The 21,624-nt window shown below is 49.9% G+C and overlaps 3 protein-coding genes across 7 annotated transcripts in view; 2 read left to right on the forward strand and 1 right to left on the reverse strand.

Annotated features, from left to right (window-relative positions):
* Nucleotides 1-120: 120 nt before the first annotated feature.
* Nucleotides 121-2,219, reverse strand: LOC128799773 (uncharacterized). 3 transcript variants are annotated; one of them, XM_053964480.1, is made up of 3 exons: nucleotides 1,879-2,219; nucleotides 465-950; nucleotides 121-242 (listed from the first exon to the last, which is right to left on the reverse strand). In XM_053964480.1, exons 1-3 carry the CDS (start codon nucleotides 2,165-2,167, stop codon nucleotides 220-222), a joined length of 798 nt encoding a protein of 265 aa, XP_053820455.1. In that variant the 5' UTR covers nucleotides 2,168-2,219; the 3' UTR covers nucleotides 121-219. The 3 variants fall into 3 exon arrangements, with proteins under 3 accessions (XP_053820455.1, XP_053820456.1, XP_053820454.1); XM_053964481.1 differs by lacking the exon at nucleotides 121-242 and having other exon boundaries at nucleotides 355-611; nucleotides 745-950; XM_053964479.1 differs by lacking the exon at nucleotides 121-242 and having other exon boundaries at nucleotides 355-950.
* HMGN2 (high mobility group nucleosomal binding domain 2) lies at nucleotides 1,410-5,034 on the forward strand. The gene is made up of 6 exons (XM_053964482.1): nucleotides 1,410-1,726; nucleotides 2,315-2,359; nucleotides 2,742-2,771; nucleotides 3,340-3,390; nucleotides 3,714-3,809; nucleotides 4,170-5,034. Exons 1-6 carry the CDS (start codon nucleotides 1,712-1,714, stop codon nucleotides 4,203-4,205), a joined length of 273 nt encoding a protein of 90 aa, XP_053820457.1. The 5' UTR covers nucleotides 1,410-1,711; the 3' UTR covers nucleotides 4,206-5,034.
* A 12,572-nt stretch (nucleotides 5,035-17,606) lies between these two features.
* Nucleotides 17,607-21,624, forward strand: part of RPS6KA1 (ribosomal protein S6 kinase A1) — a 30,833-nt gene continuing 26,815 nt past the window's right edge. For all 3 annotated transcript variants that reach the window (XM_053964483.1, XM_053964484.1, XM_053964485.1), the window contains exon 1: nucleotides 17,607-17,732. In XM_053964483.1, the coding sequence (XP_053820458.1) occupies nucleotides 17,670-17,732 (63 nt within the window). In that variant the 5' untranslated portion in view covers nucleotides 17,607-17,669. The remainder of the gene's footprint in view (nucleotides 17,733-21,624) is intronic.

Consider the following 21,624-nt stretch of genomic DNA (forward strand, 5'->3'; position numbering starts at 1 on the left):
AAGCCTGCCTGAGTGAAGCTGTGTGCAGGTACCACCTCTTGTGTAAGTAGCAAAGAGAATTTGGATGTAAATGTGCTGAGAGGATGAGAGCTGTTTTGATTTTAAACTTCTTTTGCTGTATTTTATTTTCTCCATGTTTCAGGAAACTGTGGAAACAGTGTACTCTCCATGAGATGGAAACTCTCCAGTCTGCTTTGCTAGGCTGATAGGGAGACTCTTCTACTCAAAAAATGCATTTTTGCCTTTAGGAAAAAAAAAAATTTCCATTGTGTTATGACTCTACAGGTGACAAAAGCCACAGTGGTGGCTTTCCACAAAGTACCGGTCCTGTTGCAGGTGAGGTAAGTGAAGGACCTGGTTTATAAAATACTTGTATTAAAAGTTTTAATTCATTTTATAAAAGGCATCACCGGAGTAGGGGAGGAGGAAGAGTCCTTCAAGCAGTGGCAAAAGGTTCCTGTTACCTGACCATGTACGTTCCACCTGCATCAGATATTCCAGTAAATGCAATTGCAGTTCTTTCCCCTGTGAGCCTTCCTTTGTTAGAGGGTGGTGGAGATGAGTTACCCAGGCAAACTCCAGAGTTTCAGGAGTGCATCTATCCAGTGACTCTGTGGGAATAGAGCCACAGGCTTCTGTCAGTGAAAACAGAACCTCCATCATTAATTTATATGTGTTGAAGATGGGAAAAATCAGCATGGCTGGAAAAACATGCAGCTGGGGTCTGAAAAAGCCTGAATTTACCTGGACAGGGAAGGGGGGCTGTTCTTTGGGGTGTTTTTCTGAATGAGGTTGAACTGAAAAGTGAAAAGTTAAGGGCACAGTGAAGTGGTGATGAAGATCTTTAGCTGGATTTGTAGCACACGGGCTGTGGCTGTGCCAGGTGTGAGGAATGTCCTCTCTTGGAAGGAGCCCAACTTCCTGAGTCACTTGGCCCCAGCAGCAGGCACCTGTGTGAATTGATTTAACGTCATTTTATTGCTTTTTAACATTTTTCTCTCTCCTTCCAGCACTGCCGCCTCCTTTTTGGGATCCAGCTCTCCGCATCTCCCGTGTTTTTACAGGAAAAGGCTCTCGGCGGCTCCCTCGGGAGCCCCTCCGGGCGCGGGGGGCCTCGCGGGGCCGGAGGTGCTGAACGAACAGCTCCGCTCACCTGCGCGCCGGATCGCGGCGGGGCGCGGGCTTGGGGGGGTGTCCCCCGCTTCTTCCCCCCCCGAGCCGCTTTGCACATCCCGAATTTTCACCTTTTCCTCCCCATTTTTTCTTCCCCCCCCCATCCCCATCCCCCCCGCGGGTTTCCCGCGCGCGCGCACGGGGGGGTGTGAATGGCGCGCGCGCTGCCCCCTCCTCGCGCCCCCCCCCCCAATCCCCTCCTTCCCTCCCCGCCTTGGCCCCACCCCACGTGACCCCCGCGGGCCAATGGGCGCGCGGGGCGGCGGGGATCCGGCTGGAACCGGTTGGGCCGCGTCCGGCTCTATATAAAACTTTATAAACACCCGATTCCAATTAGTGGGGTCGGGACCAGCGCAGCCCGCCGGGTGCAGCCCCGCGCACCGCTCCCCGCACCGCGCCCGCAAGCCCCCCGCGCCTAGCGCGCCCGGCTCCCCCACCCCCGCCTCCCTGCGCCGCTCCCTCCGCCCCCTCACGCCGCCCAGCGCGCTCCGCTCCCCCTCACACACACACATACACACACACTCACACACGCGGAGCCATGCCGAAGAGAAAGGTACGTGGAGCTGCCGCCCCCCACCCCCGCCGTCCTCTCCCCCCTCACGGTGTCCTTTCCCCCCCTCACGGAGCCGCCTGTGGGAGGGGGGGCGGGACTACGCGTTCCCCCCCTCCCGCTTTCGGGGCGGTAACGGAGGAGCGAGGCCTCACCGGGGGTGGGGGCGGCGTGGGGCCCGTTACCGGCGAGGGCCGCGGGTGCGGGAGGGGCCGGCGGTCCCCGCCGGTCCGAACCGGTTGGTTTTGGCGGGAGGTCGGTGTGAGGGATGGGGGGGGAGGGGAGCGCCGGTGTGGGGCGGTAAAGGGCGGGAAGCGGCGGCGGAGCTTTGCCGCCAAAACGGCGGGGGCGGGAGGGGGAGCCCGCCTTGAGGGGGCAGCGGCGCCCCCGCACGAACGCGCACACGGCCCGGGGAGGCGGCGGTGCGGGGTTGTGCCCCGGCATCCCCCGCCCCGGCCCCGCGGGGAGGGGCCGGTACCCGCCGGGAGTGGGATGGAGATGTTCCCCTTGAGATTTGGGGGTTAAAACAGCGGCTGGTGACGGGGAATGCTGTCCATCGTTTGTCCCTGCAACCTGTGTCCATGTCCCCAGGCTGAAGGAGAGACCAAGGGCGATAAGGCCAAAGTTAAGGATGAGGTAAGAAGTTCAGTGTTTTGAGAAAGTTGGATCATCAAGTGTTTCTGTTGGAAGATGAGGTTTAACGTCGTCAGAATAACTGAGGAGTAGTGGGGAGGGTTGGTCTCAGTTGATTCTGACTTTTCAAAGTCGTAACTGTTTTTTAACCATGAGAAATCTACTCAACTATCATTAGCTGTTACTAATTTCAGTGGCATAACCTCGTGTTTCTTGAGAGCACAGAAAAAGGGAAACTGGGAAACTACCGCCTTAATTTCTAAAACTAAAGAACTATAATCATAATTTCTGGGGGTTTACTACTTTGGGAAGAGAGCGAGTTTGTGAGACTTTCAGAGTTCATATTCCATGTTGTTTCAATAGAACTGTTCTCCTTTTCCAACAGCCACAGCGGAGATCAGCAAGGTTATCTGCTGTGAGTATCCTCTTGCTGGGCAGAGCTGTCACAACACTTGGTGGTTTTACACATGACCACTGGGTGTGTAAATGTGTGTCGGTGCTGGAGGTGAAAATTAAGTTCCTGCCTTAAGGACCTGCCCCATTGTGTGCTGCTATGGGAGTGGTAAATAATGGACAATAATCATGCTGCAGTTTCAAATGTTTTTATTTGCTTTCCTAATGCTAAGCTATTTGGCCTGAATGTTTAAAAAAAAAAAATGGTTTGTTTCTCTGGAGCAGGACTTGAACAAGGGCCTGGAGTGCCAGGACAAGGGGGAATGGCTTCCCACTGCCAAAGGGCTGGGATATTGGGAATGAATTCCTGGCTGTGAGGGTGGGGAAGCCCTGGCACAGGGTGCCCAGAGCAGCTCTGGCTGCCCCTGGATCCCTGGCAGTGCCCAAGACCAGGTTGGATGGGGCTTGGAGCAGCCTGGGACAGTGGGAGGTGTCCCTGCCATGGCAGGGGTGACACTGGAGGGGCTGTGAGGTCCTCCCAAGCCAAACCATTCCACAAGTCTCTAACACAGGTTTTCTCTCCCTTGCAGAAGCCCGCTCCTCCCAAGCCAGAGCCCAAACCTAAAAAAGCAGCTCCAAAGGTGAGTTGGGTCAGGGCTTGCTTGGAAAGGTGAATAAATGGATGATGAGTTTCGGCATTGCCTGGCAATAATAACAGCTAACAAACCTTTGATTAACAGCTTTGTAGCGAGGAAATGGAGCTGCATAACGCTGAACTAAAACTTGCAGATTTTACAGAATTTGCATAAAAAACACCAAAGTGAAGGTTTCACACTTGCTGTCAATCCCTTAGCAAACAAACATTGGTGTCTGTGTTGTTGTGGGGCCAACACTCCTTGCTCGGGGGCTGTGGCTCGTGTCTGGCTGCTGGGGGCTGACAGCAAATGTTGTCTTGTATTTACAGAAGAGCGAGAAGGTGCCCAAGGGGAAGAAAGGAAAAGCTGATGCTGGCAAGGAGGGAAACAACCCTGCAGAAAATGGAGATGCCAAAACAGACCAGGTATCCCAGCAGCCTGTTGTGCACCAGCATTGATTCCTTTCCCTCTCAGACCGGGACAGGTCTTGGCTTGTGGCAACGAGGAGTGTTGCTTACGAGTGTTGCTTAGCACAGAGGGGGATGTTGGTAAAGAGTTAAAGTTGTCTGTTTGCCAGGGGATGTTGCCACATGGAAGTTACTGTTCTTCTGTAAAGTTCAATAAGCAACTTCTAAGTTGTGTTTTAGGGTGCAACAGATGTTAAATTTATTAAAAATCAGAACTGTGCAGCCCAGAGAGGATTTCTTCTGCTCAGTGTTTTGCTATATAGAAAAATTAGTGTCCATTTTTTAAATGTGTTGACTTCTTCCCCTTTTCCTTTTCAGGCACAGAAAGCCGAAGGTGCTGGTGAAGCCAAGTAAAATGTGTGAATTTTTGATAACTGTGTACTTCTGGTGACTGTACAGTTTGAAATACTATTTTTTATCAAGTTTTATAACAATGCAGAATTTTGGTTTACTTTTTTTTAAGCTATGTTGTTAGCACACAGACCGCTTCATTGTTGTGTTCTGGGGGGGGTGGGGGGCAATGGGGACAAATTTCTCAAAACCTAAATTTTAATAAGAAAAGCTTTTGCCAGTCCCCCAGTTTTTGGAAGAAGGGCCCTTCCTGCAGGGAGGAAGAAGGGATTCCCCCATGCTGCGTGTCAGTTATGTCCAAGTGAACATCAAAGCTCCCAAGGTGCTATTGCCTACTCCAAATCCCAATGCCACCAATTCTCCTTTGGTGCCCCCCTGTTCACCCCGAGCCCGTCACTCCAAACCGGAGTAGAACTGGCATTCCGGGATGTTCCGCTGTCACATGGTTCCAATTTCTGGTGTCCAATCTGGGATGTACCAGCTCAAAAAAGGAGCTGCACTTCCTCTTTTCTATTGTGGACCCTCAGATACAGAAATCTGCCTCTCAAGTTTGTTTTCCTCTCAAAGTCAGGGTGGCTTTGTGCAGAGTTGTCAGACAACGCGCGGATGTGAACGTGTCCACCCTCACTCTAAACTTTGCCCTCTTACAAGTGCAAGCTGAAGATTCTTACGGTTTTTAGCTACTTCTCCATTGCAGTAGTCCACAAAGGGAGGGGAGTTTGACAGTTGTTGTAAAATGTTGCAGATTGTAGCCCATGTCCTGCCTAAATTACCATGATTGTTCATGAAAAGTACCTTTAATAAAGCTGGATACGGTTTGGCTTGGACTGTTCTCAATGCTCTCTAATTCCTCTTGCCTTTAGTTCACTTCATGTGGTTTAAGAACATTTGCTTTTTGCATGTCTGTGTTTGTGTTTTCATTCAGATTATTAATTGTTGTAATTCACACCTGAAAAGCAAGATTTCCTTACCTAAAAGCGAGGTTTCCTTGCCTAAAAGCTAGACTGCAGGATGTTTTTAGAGCCTTGGCTTACTTGGAGGCTGAAAATAGAACATGTAAGTGACTCTACTGAGATAATTTCTTTCTAAAATGTAGCACTGTACAAAACGGGGAGGAATACAGTGATCTTGCTGCAGAAAAAAGTAAAATTCTGGTGAGCTTTTCTTGGGAGTGAAACCAGAACTGGCTCCATAAAACTGATGATGTGTTACATTTCTGCACTTAAACTTGAATATTGTTGCTCCTGCTAATCGAATCCAGACCTGGCTGGGGTAGTGACTAAGCAGGAGACGAGATTTTTTGAGAAAAAATTCACCATTTTTATAATTGCTACTTAGACTCCAGAGCAGAGCCAAACCCAAACCCCCCTGTGTAAATGTCTCCTTCAGTGACTGTCAGATGGAATATTTTTTCCATCTCTGCTTGGCTTTCCCTGGGATTTCAGTGTCTGTCTGTGATTAAGTTCAGTGACCTGTTTCAACCTGTGCTGATTTCAGAGGGAATCCAGTGAAAACGAGCAGGGCAGAGTTTCACATCCAGAAATTTCCAATGTCGGGAGTGCTGGAAGTGTCCTGGAGCGGCTGCATGCACAAAGGGCAGTTTGGGATGTATCCCTAGGAACTGCTCCATCCTGTGTTCCCATGCTGGTATGTCTAACAGAAAATAAATAATGGTGAATAATCCTGTTAGTAATCTTCATTAAACAGCCACCAAACCTCCTGAGCAGTCACTGGAGTGGCCGGGCTGTGGGATGTCGCTGCAGAAAGGAAAATAAATAACTGAAATTAAATCTTAAAATCAGAAAGTAGGAAATAGCCTACCTTGCTTTTGTAGAGTCTTACCTTGCTGGGCATCTACAAATGATCAACTGCTTCCAAAGGAGCTGGGTTTGAGGGGGCTGCCAGTGGCCAAGTTGCCAGCTGGAATGTTCTGGTGTTCCCTGTGTCCATCACCGGCTGGGTGACCTCTTCACCCCTGGTCATTAAACAAAGTGCTGGTAATGAAGGGGGATCTCAGGGCTGTTCTTTGTTGAAGGAGTTATTCCTTAACTTCTCCATCTTCCCACCCCCCAGCAGCCTGTGCTGACCTGTGTGGTTCCTTGCAGGGTGTTTTCTCCAGCCAAGCATGAAAACTGATTTTAAGCAGTGTCTGCCACCTAAATTCCTCTGAAAGCAATGGATATCTTGGATGCTGAGGTTCCAGGGCTTGCTCCATCTGAGGTGCTTCCCACTGGATGAGCCCTGCACTGCTGGAGTTCTTGGCCTGTTGGGCTTGACTCGACAGGCAGGGCTCATCTATTTCTCCTTAAGCAAATAGGGACTGAGGGATGCTGAAGCCAGTAAATCCATCTAATTAGCTGTGTAAATTAAAGCTGGGGAGCAGGCGCTGAGCTGCAGCCCGTGCCTGGTTCGTGGTTAGAGGCACCACAAATCTGCATCGCTGCCTGCCAGAATGCCTGAAGCTGAACAGACATTTTTCTGTTAAATTGTAATCATTTTACACGGAAAATTGTCTCTTGTGTATCTGTTGGGAATGGGATTGGTGCTGCCAGGTGCAGTTAACAGGCTGGTCTGTTGGGTGGGCTCTGCAGCAGCAGGGATTTTGTCCTGCTGGAGCTTTGGGAAACATCACATCCAGGGTCCAGAAAGTCACCACTGGCAATAGAAAGGCAAATGAGTTCTGTGCTCCATAGGAGGCCTTGAAGCTGGGTACCAGTATGGGTTAAATCCGTGCAATATTAGGGCTCTGCCACTAATTTGTTTCTGCATTTATTGATTTCAGCACAAACCACCTGGGAAATAGGGCCAAACTGCTGTTGTCATTTATGTGCCTCAGGTGAAGTTGCAAAGAATGGCCAAGTTCTGCAGGGGGCTGAAACCTTTGGGATGCTGGAAGTGGATACTGGGGATGATCCTTGTTTTCCAATACTTCAGGATTTTGCTGGGGTTTTAAGAACAGTGAAATTACTGATAAATTATAGAGCAAAGTCTCTGGACTGCCCCCAAAGCAGTGACAATTAAACTGAGCAGAAGTTAATGTGAGCACGTTGCCAGCCAGTGGTCACTTCCTGATATCCTACAGAGCCACCTTTCCCCCAGCCATGGGTTTATGTTAAACTGAAAGTGGATTGGGCTAAAAACCATGAGAACAGGTGAACTGGACCATGCCAGCAGGACTGCCCAGGTCCCTGCTCCTCCCAGTACAGTGCCCTAGTATTAATAGTTTTGAGTTTCAGAATCATTTCCCCCTGCAGGATATTTCCTTTTGCCTTCATAGAGCTCAATTCTGTTTGGAAGGACTGACAGTATCCTCCTGCCATCCCCTGCCACGGGTGGGCTGAAAGGGAACAAGGAAGGAAAATGGACTGAATTCAGTGAGTGCACCCAGAGGATATTGAGTTACAGGATCATTTTTGTCAGAAGAATCACACAGCTTGATGGCACAGGGATTTCATTGTCCCTAAATCATCCCAGATATGGTAACACCATACCCAGGGACTAATATTGCTGACTATAATTCCTGAGAAATGGCACCTTCTCCTGCAGTTGGTGGAGATGAAATGGAGCTTGAGTTAAACTCACAATTTACAGAGTGAGCCCATCATTTGTAAGGGATGGGAAGGAGATGGCACAGGGGGAGCTGTGGAAAAGTTGATTGAGGCTAATAAAGATCTTTAATAAGTTGGCTTTAGAAGATTTCTGATGTGAGAGACTGGGCTTTTTAGAGACCCTTTATTAGAAACTGTTTTGCAATTTTTTTTTTTAATGTTTTAACAGTCTCCTTACGAAGGGAGCCAGAAAATCTATGATGTGGCAGAAGAAACAGGAGTAGAAAATTTCAGGGAAAACTTCGTAAAGTTGAGGCTTTTTAAAATGCATTAAAGCCTCCAAACAAAAACACTTCATTGTCTTGGGTAGAGCAAACCAGCCTGGAGAAAGCACTTGGAGAACGTAGAAGGAGCAGTCCAAGGGTGGCTGCAGGTGGCCAGGTGTGGAACAGGTACAATAATTCTCTGCATTTTGCTGGACACATAAACCCCAAATGAAATTTCTACTTTTCTCCTTCTAAAGAGATTTGATAGTAGATTTAATTTTTTTCTTACTCAGTTATCCCACTGATGTTACTTTTGGATTTTGAACAAATTTCCCTGCAGGCAGTAGCTCTCCCCTGCTCTCGAGTTTGTTAGTTGCTGTGCAGAGGTGGGTGTATGTGGCAGTCTCCTTCTGGAGAGGAGTTACTATTAGATTACTATTAATCTGGATTACTATTTTAGCATTGCCCAGACAGATTTTGTTTCCTTTTATTGTTTTGAAGTGGTGTCTTGGTGCTTCTTGATGGAATTCAGTCTTGCCTCGGCACAAGAGCAGAACATTCCTGTATTAGGGGTTCTGAGTTTAGCCCGAGGACTGATTGTAAACTTGGGCAATTAAATTAGCTTTTCTCATCATCTCCTTCTCACTGGAGATAATAGCAGAGGTTGTTCCTGTGCTGGGGGTGTTTGGTGAATGGGTTTTGTTGGCCTGCAGCTTGGTTGGAGGTGCCCAGGTTTCCCTGCCATACCATGATCCAATTAACTTCCGTGCTGCCAAGCCCCACAGAGAAAAATTCCCTTGATACTGAATTAATTGCTCTTGCAAAAAATATCCATGATTTCAGATGCAAGCTGGATCTGAGGCATGTTGGCAGGGGAAGGCTGGATTTGGCAACGTCCCGGTGCTCCTTGCCACAGCCCGGTGGACGCAGGGATCCGTGCGGGGCTGTTCAGCCCATTAACAGGCCGTGATTAACAGCCTGTTCCTTCCCTTCGCCACACGGTGGTACCAGGAAACACGGAATGGGACTGGCAGGCCAGCAAGTGGCAGGTAGGGTCCAAAAGCAGCTCAGCAGCCCTGGGGAGGCTGGAGCCCGGGTTGTCACAGTCTTATGAGAGTTACTTGCTTCTAGAAAGCAGAAGCAGCACTGCCCTAGCAGCCTCCATCCTCTGCCACCTTCAGAGATCAGTGCTGGACAAACTCCACTCACCTGAGCACTGTGAGCCCCCTCTGAGCCTCTCTTTCCAGTTTTTGTGATGATTTTAGTCAAAATCCAGACTGAGTGCTCAATTCCTCATCGGTTTACAGGCATAGCTGGCATTGCAAAGGAATTTATCCGTGTTATATCAAGCCTTTGAACTTAGGCTTCCCATATTCTATTTTAAGAATCACTGGACCATTCCTTTTCCTCCTCAGGCCATTATTGCAGCTGCTGTGGCACATGTCCTGAAAGTTTGAGCCTAAAACTAGAGTTGCCATCTCATCTGTCCTCAGCTTGGGAAGGGATACTTTATCCTAAACCCAGATTTAAATAGGTAGCCTATAAGCCTAGTCTCTTTTAGGCTTGCTGGCACAAACTATTTCTATCAGACTTGCTGAATCTTCAACCTGAGATCACAGAGTAAGTGGTGATGTTCAAAGAAGTAATACTTTAGTTCTTGAAAAGCCTCCTATGCTTTTTGTGTTACTTCATTTTGCTTTTGTATTCCAGTATTTGAGTGTGTGCTTTTGCTCTGCAAGCAAAATCTAGGAAATTGAGTTGTAACATCTGTGCTAATCTCCTTAAAAGTCTGACCAGAGTGATTCTTCTGATGCTGTAAAACTCTGGGCTCACTCTGCCAGCCAGCAACTTTTACCTGCATTGTATTAAAGACTCACAGAATGATATCCTGTGACCTGTATTGTGCTTAAGCAATGTCACCAGTTGCTGGTTTTCCTTCTCCTTTCCCACTCCCAAAAGCCTTAGTCGTTAGGTTATCTCCTTCTAGCACATGCTTTCCATGTTTATCTTTTCCAAGGACGGTGTTGAAAGCTGGGAAGGAAGTGTCTGCTTCCCAGAGCTGGCAAGATTGCAGGGGAAGCACTTGACACCCTCATGACACTTCCTTGAAATGGATGCAAAACTGAAAGATGAGCTCCTGGTAAGCTAAACTCATTCCTCTTATTCAGTTCTCAGTGCCTGCTTGGGACAGGGATTTATGCATTTATTGGGGTGGGGATTTATTGAATAAAGTGGGCAAAACTCCACCCAAAATTATAGGGAAAAAGCAGAAAGCAGAGATTTTGAGTCGTAAGTGTAAATGCTGTGGCAGGAAGATGTAGCAAACGTTGAAGCCAAGTGTTTCAGGGACATCTGAGTGCTGAAAACCACATTTTATTCATGTCTCCATCGAGCACGCCCTGTCACCATGCCCTGGTAGTTGTAGATAACAAACCTGGAGTGATTGTTCTGTGATCAGGGAAATGAGCAGGCCAGGGTTCCACCCATCTGCAGTGAATTGTTGGGAATTTGGTTTAGTGATTAACTTAGTGAGTGAACAACTTCCATCAAAAAAGCAGGGATGAAGCAGCCCTCAGCTTATGGGTTATGTTTGGGGAGGAAAGGCCAGGCTGGACGGGGACAGTGGAAGGTATCTCTGCCCATGGCAGAGGGTGGAATGAGATGAGCTTTGAGGTCCCTCCCAACACAAACCTGGGATTCTATGAAATTCTGGGATTCTATGAGAACAATAGGCTGGTTTAGCCCAGACTGGGAATGCTGATAAACCCTTCCCTCCTGCCCCAGAGCAGGTTGGGCTGGCAGCCCCGACTGCTGGGACTGACATGTGCTGACCCTACTGACGTGTGATATGCTATCCTGTGAGCCTGCCCTGCACACAGGAGCAAACAGATTGTTCAAGATAAACCTCCCCAGTGTCAGCCCAAGGTCCTTGTCACATGCTGCATGCCCGGAACTGGGTCTGGGCATTCCCAACCCCTGTGCACTGGAGCGCTGGGAACTGAAACTGGTTTTGGTTTTAAACACAGGTTCGTTGGGTTCCTGCCGGCATGAGGAAACAGTTTCTGAGCAGGTGGTGTTGCACAAGCAGACAGACGTGAGGACAGAGCTGTGGCTTCCTTGTGCTGCTGAGCAGCTCTCCGGTCATTCTCAGGCTCCGCTGCCTTGTGCAGTGCCGGCTCTCCTCACCAGAGGGAATCGCTCCGCAGCACCACCTCTCCCACTCGCGGGTTCTGCAGGTTTTTGGCATTTAGTCACAGTCCCTCCCATCTTACACGGGGAAGAAAAATCACTTAATTTTCCCCCTGGCTGGTGCAGGACCATGAGGGGTAACACACACTCTGTGTAGGCTGGTTTGCCTTGTTCTTGAGCTGCTTTGCTTTCCACCCTAACCCTTTCACTTCACTGAAAAAATTAATTTCTAGGACCATAGTACTGATATTTAAACCCATCTGGTTCTGTCTGAATACCAATGGTATTTAAAGCTATGCCTGTATCTTCCTCTTCCAAAAGCTTCTGTGGTGATCTTGTAGAAGGACATTTATCTGGTGGTAATTGACTCCCATATTAACTTCCAACTGGCAAACAGCTGCCAAAAACCTGTTTTCCATCTCTGTTGATCAATAGTCCCTTTCAACAAGTATCTGGTGTTGCAGAGTGTTAACGGCTAATAGCACTATGATTCTTATCCTATTTTAAGGGCTGTAGCATATCTCAGAGACCTTATATCTAATATAAGAGTTTTGAGTTCAGTAATGTTACATCTGATGTTATTTATTATCTATTTCTGACACATTGACCCTTTCTCCATCCTATCTTGTGCTGGGCCACTGCCACAGGACATTTATCTCCAACATGATGTCAGTGGCTGCTTAGGTTGAGGGGGAAAATGATTCTGTGCAGACTGTAAATAGAAAATTGAGATGGCAGGTCTGGCCAGCAATTTCTGACACCGGGTTGGAAGGAAGGGTGAAAGGAGCTGTTGCCTGCCATGCAAGCCTCAGTTTTGCTGTCACTGCAGTTAGCAGCAAATCCAAACCACCTTCCAGGGCTGGAGCTGTTTAAACTGCCCACTGCCTCTGGCCAAATCTTTCTTGGCATAAAATAACATCCTCTAAAGCTTTTATCTACCCTTTGGGTGACAAAATACCTGATTAATCAAGTTTTTACTTTGTAAATTCCTCAGTGGCTGGGGATGCACAGGACAGCAAAGCAGAGGCAAGTGAGAGGGGACATTCTTGAATTCTGGGACGTGAACCTGGGAACACATTGCTTTATAAAATATCTTCAATCCTCAGTGGTAAAATGTCACCATCTGAGCAACACCACCCTCCCCTCTGCACCATGACAGAGGAAAGGCACAGCCACAACATAGCAAAGAGGTGTCTTCCATCAGGGTGCCCACAAAGTTTAGAGGAAGATAAAACTATTTTCTTGCTTTTGTTGCTGGAAATTATATTTTCTGAGCAGTTCTGCTGTATGATAGTGAAATGAGAGCAGCACACAAGAATCAGGCAGGTGGATTTGTAGCCTGCTAATGGAAAACATTTTCCATTTGGGCTGAGCTTGGAGTGCCTGGAGGGGCACTGAAAAATGGTTCTGTAAGAGGATTTTTCTAATGGAGGATCAAATGTCCTCCCTCATCAGTAGAGGTGTGAGGACTCCTGGTAAAGCTCCCAGAAATGCACCAAGCCTCTCCTTAGAGAGTCAGAAAAGGCCCAGCTGGACAGTCCTGATACTTACTCATGAGGCAAACAGCAATTTAATAGTCAAGCAGCAAAGTGCCAGCCTTGCATTTCTGACCCATTTTGTGTGTGCTACGAGATGTGCAGTGCTGCAAAAATCCTAGAGTCTCCCTAAGTCCAGAGTCTGTTTGTTTGGGTTTTTTTGGGATGCTGATGAGGGGCAGATAGATTTTCTTTTTCCAGGGAATCAAGTTTCTGCCATCACTGAACCTGTTGTGCCTTTTGTTCAGTTCCCAACAAGGAACCCATTGAGCACACTTTGGATGTATCTCCTACGTGGCCCTGAAGCCAACTGAGTCATACCTGTGCTCTGCACTGCCTGAAGCACGTATAAAATACAGAAACAATTGTTGTTAGGAGAGACCTGTTTCTCTCTCCCTAAATGATAAAGGCACCTCTTTCCTCACCTCTCCAAAAACTCGTGCTTGTGTTATGCCTTCCTACCTGATCCGTTCAGTCATTAGGCCAAAATATTCCTGGCCAGGATAATTTCTAATATTTTAGAAGTATATTTTTATGGTTATTTTGGGATGTGGCTTTTCAAGGCTGGATGTGTGCAGTGGTCTCTGTTTAGTAAGGGGATTTAGAAGTGAAATGCTGCCAGTCATATATTGATCTGAAATCAGAAATAAAGTTTGGGGTGTCCCTAAGGAAAATCAGTTTCTGTGGTGTTTGGGCTTCTCATCAGGATTTCTGAAATTTGCTTCCAAGTCTAAATTTTTTTTTTTTTTATTTTTGCTGTGGAATGATGGCATCCCAAATTCCAGGATGGGGTAATTAGGAGCAGGTATCTGTAAGTGCCTCCTGTGAAGCAGGACCAGACTTGTTCAGCTGCAGGATGTCAGCTCGAGACCGCAAACCCTGGAATGACATTTTCCTCTCCCTGGAGCTGGAATTCTGTTGAAATGTGCTTTTGTTTTCTCCTCCCCTCTCTGGAGAAAGTGGGACCTGTGTGCTCTGGAAGCAGCACAAAACCGAGGGTATCTTTTTGTATCCACTTAAAAGCCCCATCGTTTGTTTACAAGTTCTTAAACCTAAAAGAACCATAAACCCTGACTGTACTTAGTGCTGTGTTTATTCAGGTTTCTCCCTCCTGGGGGACAGTGCAAACAGCCCTGGCAGCTTTGCTTCTGTTTACAGTGTCTGATAGTTTTCTCTTTCATGTTTTCACTCCCTCACATAGCCCTGTTCTGAATTAAGCTACAAACATAGCTGTGTGTTCATTAAAAACTAAATTTGATGGGTAACTTGCTCTAAATAACTTCCCACCTGGGCTGCAGACCTGTTCTAAAAATTAAATTAAAAAAGAAAAGGTGAGGAAATGCTTGTATTTTACATAGGGTTTTGAAAAAGCCTTTTTCAGGTAGGAAAAGGAATCTTTTCTAAAAGAAATTCTGTGTGAGGGTGGGCAGGCCCTGGCCAAGGGTGCTCAGAGCAGCTGTGGCTGCCCCTGGATCCCTGGAAGTGGCCAAGGCCAGGCTGGACACTGGGGCTTGGAGCAGCCTGGGACAGTGGAAGGTGTCCCTGCCCATGGAATTGGATGAACTTTAATGTCCCTTCCAACCCCAAAAATTCCATGATTCTGGGTGCAGTTTGAGCCATGGCCTCTCGATGTTTTGAGGCAGGGCTGGTCTGTGCAGCCTGCAGAGCTCTGCTGGGGTGCGTGTGCTGAGCACAGGGAGCACGTGCAGATCCCAGGTCCTCAGCAGTTCCTTGGGAACCCAAAAGGATGGATGGCCGTGAAACAGCTCCTCTGAGTCCCAGGAAACAGCCAAAGCTTAGGACAGAAACACATGGAATTGGACAAAGCTATCAGCCACTCATAGTTTGAATACCAAAAACCCGAGTCACCTCCCACTCTCCCCTCAGATGCTGTGAGGAGATGTGTGGGTTTCAAACAGATGTTTTCCTCCTTCTCTTCGGGTGCCAAGGGCTGTGTCCTGCGTAGGAGCCAGACCGGCACTCGCACTCGTTTGTTCACATCCAGGAAGGGGAAGGTAACTGATACAGGAGACGGGCAGCGATTGTATCCATGACAACCGGCAGATATGGCCTCGCTGCCTCGCAGCTCCTTCCTTCCCTGGGCACATCCCGGCTCAGACGAGTCCCTCGGCTGCAGTTCAGTATTCCTGAGAGAAAGGTGCAAGATCCACATATCAGGCACATTCCCTGGAGCCAGCAGCTCAGTCGGTTCTGCAGCAGAAATCCCTGGCTTGAGCTGCGTGTTCTTCACCGAGGGGCCCCGGGAGAACCGGATCAGGGACGGGGTGGTTTCACAGAAATACCGCGCAGGAGCAGGGTGGGCTTGGCAGACCGAGAGTCTGTGGAGCTGGCAGGCAAAATCCAGTTTATTCTGCCAAAAAATAAAGGGTTTAGATGTGCTGGACACCTTCAGAAATGCATCTGAGCTGAGCAAGGGAAAGTGGTGCTCACCTGTGCAGGAATGTCAGCGGAGGTTGGAGGTGTTTGTTCCGTGGATGAGCCTCAGTCTGCACAATCCCTGTCCAGGGAGCAGGAACTGCCTGGGCTGTGCTTCCCCGAGAGCTCTGCATCCTGCTGCCTGCTGTGGTGCAATTCCTGCATTCCGACCACTGCCTGGACCTGCCTTGGAAAACGCTGGCATTTGAGGCAGCTGCAATCGCATCCAGTGTGGAGGAACAGAAAGAAATCTGTCAGAAAAGCAAAAAGCTCTTAGAGGCAGAGAGTTTTTCTCATTTCCAGGGCCCCTGCTTTGTATCTTCAGCGTGGTTTTTACCACGCTAAGGAAAAATGTTCCTGGGATCAAAACAAGGTGATCCATCATCTCTTCCTCCATAGTGGCGAAACGAAACAGAAGAGGCAAAGAAATGAGATGGTGAATGGAGAGCCAGGGATTAGAAGAGAGGATGTAGAGCTCAGGTTCTGCCCTGACACTGAAAACCTGACTCAGTTTCCCCGTGAGGACAATGAACTCTGGATCTAATTGGTCAATATTAAAAGTACAAAGAGGGTTGCTGCAAGCTGTAATTAATTGACTGTCTTAGCAAATTAGAAGAGTCTGTAAATTGTAGCAGATATTTGGGATTCAGCCTTGCAAGGAAGGTCTTGTGCCTGTGATCTTTTTTGCATTTCCTTGTATGTGTAAGAGCAGCATCCCACAAAGCAGGCAGGGCATGAGATGCCCATGCATTCAGAAAAAAGGAAAAGATGCAGTGAGCCATGGGAGCACTGGGTTACTGTGGTCATGGGGAGAATCACTTGGCCAGCTTTTGGAGCAGTCAGTCAAAATTGGATCTGGTAGTGATGATACAGATTAGTCTCCATTTGCTCTGGGGATGTCCTAGTTTCGGCTGGGATAGAGTTAATTTTCTTCTTAACTGGTTTAACGAATGTTGTCAACCTCTCTGCAAAGGAAAAATGTTACACAGCCAGCCAGCTGCAGAGGCAAAAATACCTACAACTGTATTTGAGGAGGACTTTATGGTTTTAAAACCAAACTAAACCCACAGCATTTTGAACTTCCAGCGAATACAGCACTGACAAAGCATCCAGCTGATCCCAAGTCTCTGTTTACTATAGCAGCAGCTCTTCCCAGCCTGCAACTGTCTCAGAAAAATGCCAGGCTGTATGTTTTAATCACTGCATTTAGCCATGACAGTCACCCAAACAGCAGATTTTGCTTTTTGCACCCTGCTTCCAGGATCAAGGTTGCTTTTTATAGCTGTTCTTTGACTGGAAATAAATCCTGGGGGACACCACTATCTCATTTCTCTTATCCTGACATCCTGCCCTGAACTTAGCAGCAATCTCCTGTGGCACATTTCACCTTCTGTTAATCCAGCTAGGATTCAGCATTACCTGGAGCAGGAATGGAGGGAAGGTCAGTCTGAGAATTTCTGTCTTCTCTTGGACTTCTGGAGCTGGCAGTGGAGAGGCTGGAGCGTTTCTCCCCAGCATCACTGTGGTGTCACCACAACCTTTTTTGGGGTGTTATTATCATTTTGAGATACTGTAGAGCTACCTCAGCAAAATCATCTCCTTTAACAAAAGTAGCTGCAGAGATGCAGAGAATAATCACACACAAGTCATTTATGGTCTCCCCAAAGTCTTTAATTTGCTCTGTTTTGCTAAAAGGAGTGGTAATCTGGCAGTTTTATTTAGGTGAAGCTTCATGATTTCTGTCTTTGTCAAGTCCTGAGGCAGCCTGTCTGTCTCTGTGTAATGAAATACGATGGATTTCCTGCATCCCAACAGACCTGGCAGTGGTGGAAGCAGCAGCACTTCTGTCCCCATGCTCTCCATAGGCCTTAATCTGGACATTGCCCATGAACCTTTCACTGCGGCCTTCAAGAAGAAGACTTGATTTTCTACTGTAACTTTTCAACACTTCAGAAGTTATTTATTTGTAACTGTAAAAAACCAATTGGTTGGACAGGAGGGGACAGCCAGGGGGTCGGGCTCTGCTTCCAGAGAACAGGGACAGGAGGAGAGGGAACGGCCTCAAACTGCCTCGGGGGAGGTTTATGTTGGATATTGAGAAATATTTCTTCACCAAAAGGGTGGTCAGGCATTGAAACACGCTGCCCAGGTTGAGTCACTATCCCTCGAGGGATTTAAAAGCCGTGCGGATGTGGCACTTGGCAACACGGGTTAGTGGTGGCCTCGGGCCGGTGTTGGGGGAATGGCGGGACTCGATGCTGTCGCGGGGAGCTTTCCCAACCCGAACGACTCCGCAATTCCACGCTCCGATCCGCTCCCGCAGCCGCCGCACGCCGGGCTGGGTTTGCCGGATGCTCCGGGCGGAGGATCCCCGCAGCCCCTCCCCGGTGCCTCCCGCCCGCCCCCCGCCCCGCCCCGCCCCGGCCCGGAGCCGGTGGGTGCCCAGCCCGGCGGCGCTCGGAGCCAGCCCGGCGCGGGCACCCGCCGGCAGCGATGCCGCTTGCCCAGCTGGCCGAGCCCTGGCCCGACATGGAGTTGGTGCATCTGGACACGGAGGTGAGCGGGCACGGCCGGGGGGGCTCCGGGGCGGGGGGCTCCGCCGAACAAAGGAGCGCCCGGCGGGACCCCGCGGAGTGGCGGCCGCGATGCCGCCCGGCCCGAGCCGCGCCCCGCGGCTGGGGAGCGCGGCTGCCGGAGCCCGGCGCTGCCGGGGCCGCTCCGGCACCGCTCCGGGGCTGCTGCGGGGCTCGCTGTGCGCGCCCGGGGCTGTGCTCGGGGCACCTGGGGCCGCCGGGCTCGCTGCTGCCCGTGCGGGCTGTGATCGTTCGGGGAGTGCAGGCAGCGCTCCCAAATCTCCCGGGTACAGAGGAAAGTGGACCCGGCTGAAGGCCCAGGGAATAAAAATCTCAATTTTGGGGGTTTTCTCCCTCACCCTCCCAGCGCTGTCTTCTCGCAAAGGCCTGCGCCGCCAACTCCGACCACGCTCCGGTGTCACTTTGCTGGACTCTGCTCTTCCCTCCCTCTTGGCTCTTTTCCTCCTTATTGAGACCCCCAAGCCAGATGTGCAGGATGGAGCTCATCCCCTGTCCACATCTGCAAGCTGGCACAGCCATTTCCGAAGGAAGGGACAGCTTGCAGCAGTTGTCACCCACAGCAGAACAGCCGGCTGAGGCACTGTGCTCTGGCACTCTTCAGTTAAACATCTCACTCAAACTGGAACCAGCAGAAAGCAGAGGGAAAGTGGGGATTTTGTCCCAGGTGTTTCACAGACCCTGGTGCTTTCCTGGATTCCATGCTGTCATACTCCATTATCATACCTGGGGATGTCTCCGTGGTTAATTGGTCAGATTTGCTCATTCCTGTTTAAAATTGCCTCTTCAGAGGTCTGTGCTTCGAGCAGAGGCAGCGTTTCCCTCCCCCCCCGCTCCCACTGCAGGGAGGCACTGGCCATTCGAGGTGAGGTTTCCTAATTTTCATCAGCCAGGTATGGCACAGCTTCTCCTGGAGACCCCGTGAGGTGGGAGGCTCTGCCTGGGCCGAACACCTGGCACGGAGGTGCGGTGGGTGAAAAGCCCCTGCTCTGAAACATCGCCGGAGCAATGAGCAGGAGTTTGTGCTCCAGGCTGGGAGAGGAGGGAAGTCCTGCGGCGATTCCCAGATCACGTCATGTGCCCAGAGCCAGGCCGTGGGTTATTGCTGGGAGACAGGGCTTTTTATTTGTGGTTTCTCCCTTCCTAAGAAGGGAGATGCCTGAAAAGCCAGGAAACGCCACTCGACTCATAATGGGAGGAAACGAATGCCGGTGCCCAGGGCAGGGGAAACCGCGGGCGAGGCTCCATTCAGTGCCTAATCCCGGTGTCCCGGTGCCGCCGGGCGCTGTGTCAGCGCCACGGAATCGCTTCCGAGCGGAAATGGCCGGGGGGTCCGGGCTGCTGTCACCGGGTCAGCTGCGGGCTCCGGGCAGCGGCAGGCACTGATTTCCTCATCGCAGGAGGACCGGCTGCGTTACTCGGAAACTGAGACTGGAGGGAGCCTCTGGCTCTCCCTTCCCTCGTCTCACCTTGGCCGCAGCTCGGGGTCAGGGTCAGGCACCACGTGCAGGTGGGATTTCAGCAGATCAGGTTTTTTGCGTCTCAGGATCTCAAGTGGGACTTAGCAATTTGCCTCCCTTTGGTTTAAAATGATAAGTACACACTCTTAATTACAGCGAGGAAAATAATACAGGTGTTCTTCATCTTCACACCTGGGTCAGATGTTAGAGAGCTCCCTGAGGTCCAGCAGCAGAGGGGCTTGGGAGGAGTTTCGCGCTTTGAGGCTAAAATCGCCAAGGGGAGGGGCCCAAGGGGGAAGTTTTCACCCCTCCTGGGAGAGGTGGCACCACTGAGAAAGCAAGGAGACGTTTCTGGAACACCGGTTACGTAAATTGCCCTGGGATCGCTGCCATCCAGGTTAGAAACCGGCTTCCTCCGACCTTTGCTTTCTGAGTCATAGAGCAGAGGTGCTGTCACCGTGCTGGTGGAGGCATCAGTCCTATTGTTGAGGGATTTGGGGTTTTTCCACTGTGTTCCAGGAGAAGTGGCCAAGTGGTGCCCCTTGTCCCGGCCCAGCAGAGCTCAGCCATGCCACGGAAATGCGTGGGAGTGGGTGGCAATGGGAGCTTGAACTGCTCCTGGCAGGAGCCAAGTCCCTCTGTCCTGGAGTCTGAGCTTTATAATCATTGCTCCTGCTTTTTTTACACTTGCCATTCTCTCTTCTGCTTATATTATTCCAAATATTGCTTATTGTAGTAGAAAAACGTAGCTGGGGCGGAGTACAAATGCTGGAGAATGGAGCTGAGTGACACAGAAATGCTTCCCTGTGAGGGTGGGCAGGCCCTGGCACAGCTGCCCCTGGATCCCTGGCAGTGCCCAAGGCCAGGTTGGACAGGGCTTGGAGCAGCCTGGGACAGTGGAAGGTGGCAGGGTGCCATGGCAGGGGGAATGGGGTGGGCTTTAAGGTCCTTTCCATCTCAAACCATCCTGTGTTTCTTTGATTCCATGACTTCATCCCCATAGCGGTGGATCTGTCATCAGGGCTCCGCTTTGCTTCAAATTCTTCTTTCATTACACAAACCTACAACAATGCAACTGACGTGGGATTACACCAAACTCCACCACTTCAAGCTAATTATTTTTGCCTGTATATATGTATCACCCTTTACTGAGCAGGAGCTACTCATGAATAACTCTTTTCTCAAGCATGGTAGCTTGCGCTATGCAAACTACGATCAAGAGAGAAGGGAGACAGCGGAGTGGATGTCATCTCTGATATGCCTTGTGCAGAGACTCCTGTTTGGGCTACCAGAGTTCCTTTGGAGATCTCTATTCTTGAAGAATTATTTCCTTTCTCTGAACTGCAATAGGCAAGATCCATAAATTCCACTTAATGGTAATAATTTAAACAGCCTTGTTCTTGTGTCAAACTAGCAGGAGCTCTGGGGTGAAGGGTTTCTTCCTCTGCTCCTTCCTTGAATGTTTCATGGCTCATCAGAGTTGGGTGAAAGAGCAGCTCTGGGTACCTGGTCCTTGTGAGGTGTTTTGGGGCACCTGAAAAGTGGCTGTTCAAAGCATAAGGATGCAGGAACAGCAGCAGGCTGCTTTGGCAGGCAGAGCTGTCCATAACCCGGGATGCCTTGAGCTGGTGGTGTAACCACAGAGCAGGACTGGGACCCGTCCCCATGGTCCTGCCAGGATGCACCTCGTCCTGGTTTCACATTAGAGCACACTGGCCTGCTCTGGAAAATGCTCCCTGTGCTGCGGATTATGCGGAATTAAAAGGATTTAAAGTGCAAGATGTCCTAAGATAAATATCTCCCAAGTTCAGCCAGGCTGGCAGTTGCGTAACTGAGCACACTTGTTTTCCAGGATACTTTTCTGTGTGCAATTAAGGAAACTCGTGTGCTCAGGAGGGGTTTATGTCAGCTCTGGGGCAGCTGGAGCGGTCGGTCGCCCAGAGGTGCCCTGGCTGCTGGGCTGCTGCTCCACGTGCCCATCAGATTAGAGCTCTAATCCCCGTTTCCACTCACCCCTGAGCAGGGCAGCTGCAAGGACAGGCTGCGGGCTCCCGGTGAGCCTCGTGTGGCTGCCTCATCAGTAGCCCAAGCCCTGCTCTGACACAGCCTGGGTGAGCTCCTCACTGCCCTGGGCACCCCAGGGAGGAGCTGTGCCTCTCTCCTGCAGCAGACGTTGCCTGGTTGCTGCAGGAGGGAGATCTTGGGAGTTGGGACATTTGGGAGGCTCCTTTGCAGTCCCAGAGTGCTGTGGGAGGGCAGCTGCACCTGCTCCCCGCTGTGTGTCGTGTGCAGGGGCAGGGCAGAAATAAAGCATTTTAAAGAGGCAAATGTCAACCCAAGAAACCCACAAAGTATTTCGGCCCTGCTCATGACGTGCTGAGTGGCCATATTTTATCT

Source organism: Vidua chalybeata, chromosome 25 (assembly GCF_026979565.1).
Source record: "Vidua chalybeata isolate OUT-0048 chromosome 25, bVidCha1 merged haplotype, whole genome shotgun sequence".
NCBI classification, from domain to species: domain Eukaryota; kingdom Metazoa; phylum Chordata; class Aves; order Passeriformes; family Viduidae; genus Vidua; species Vidua chalybeata.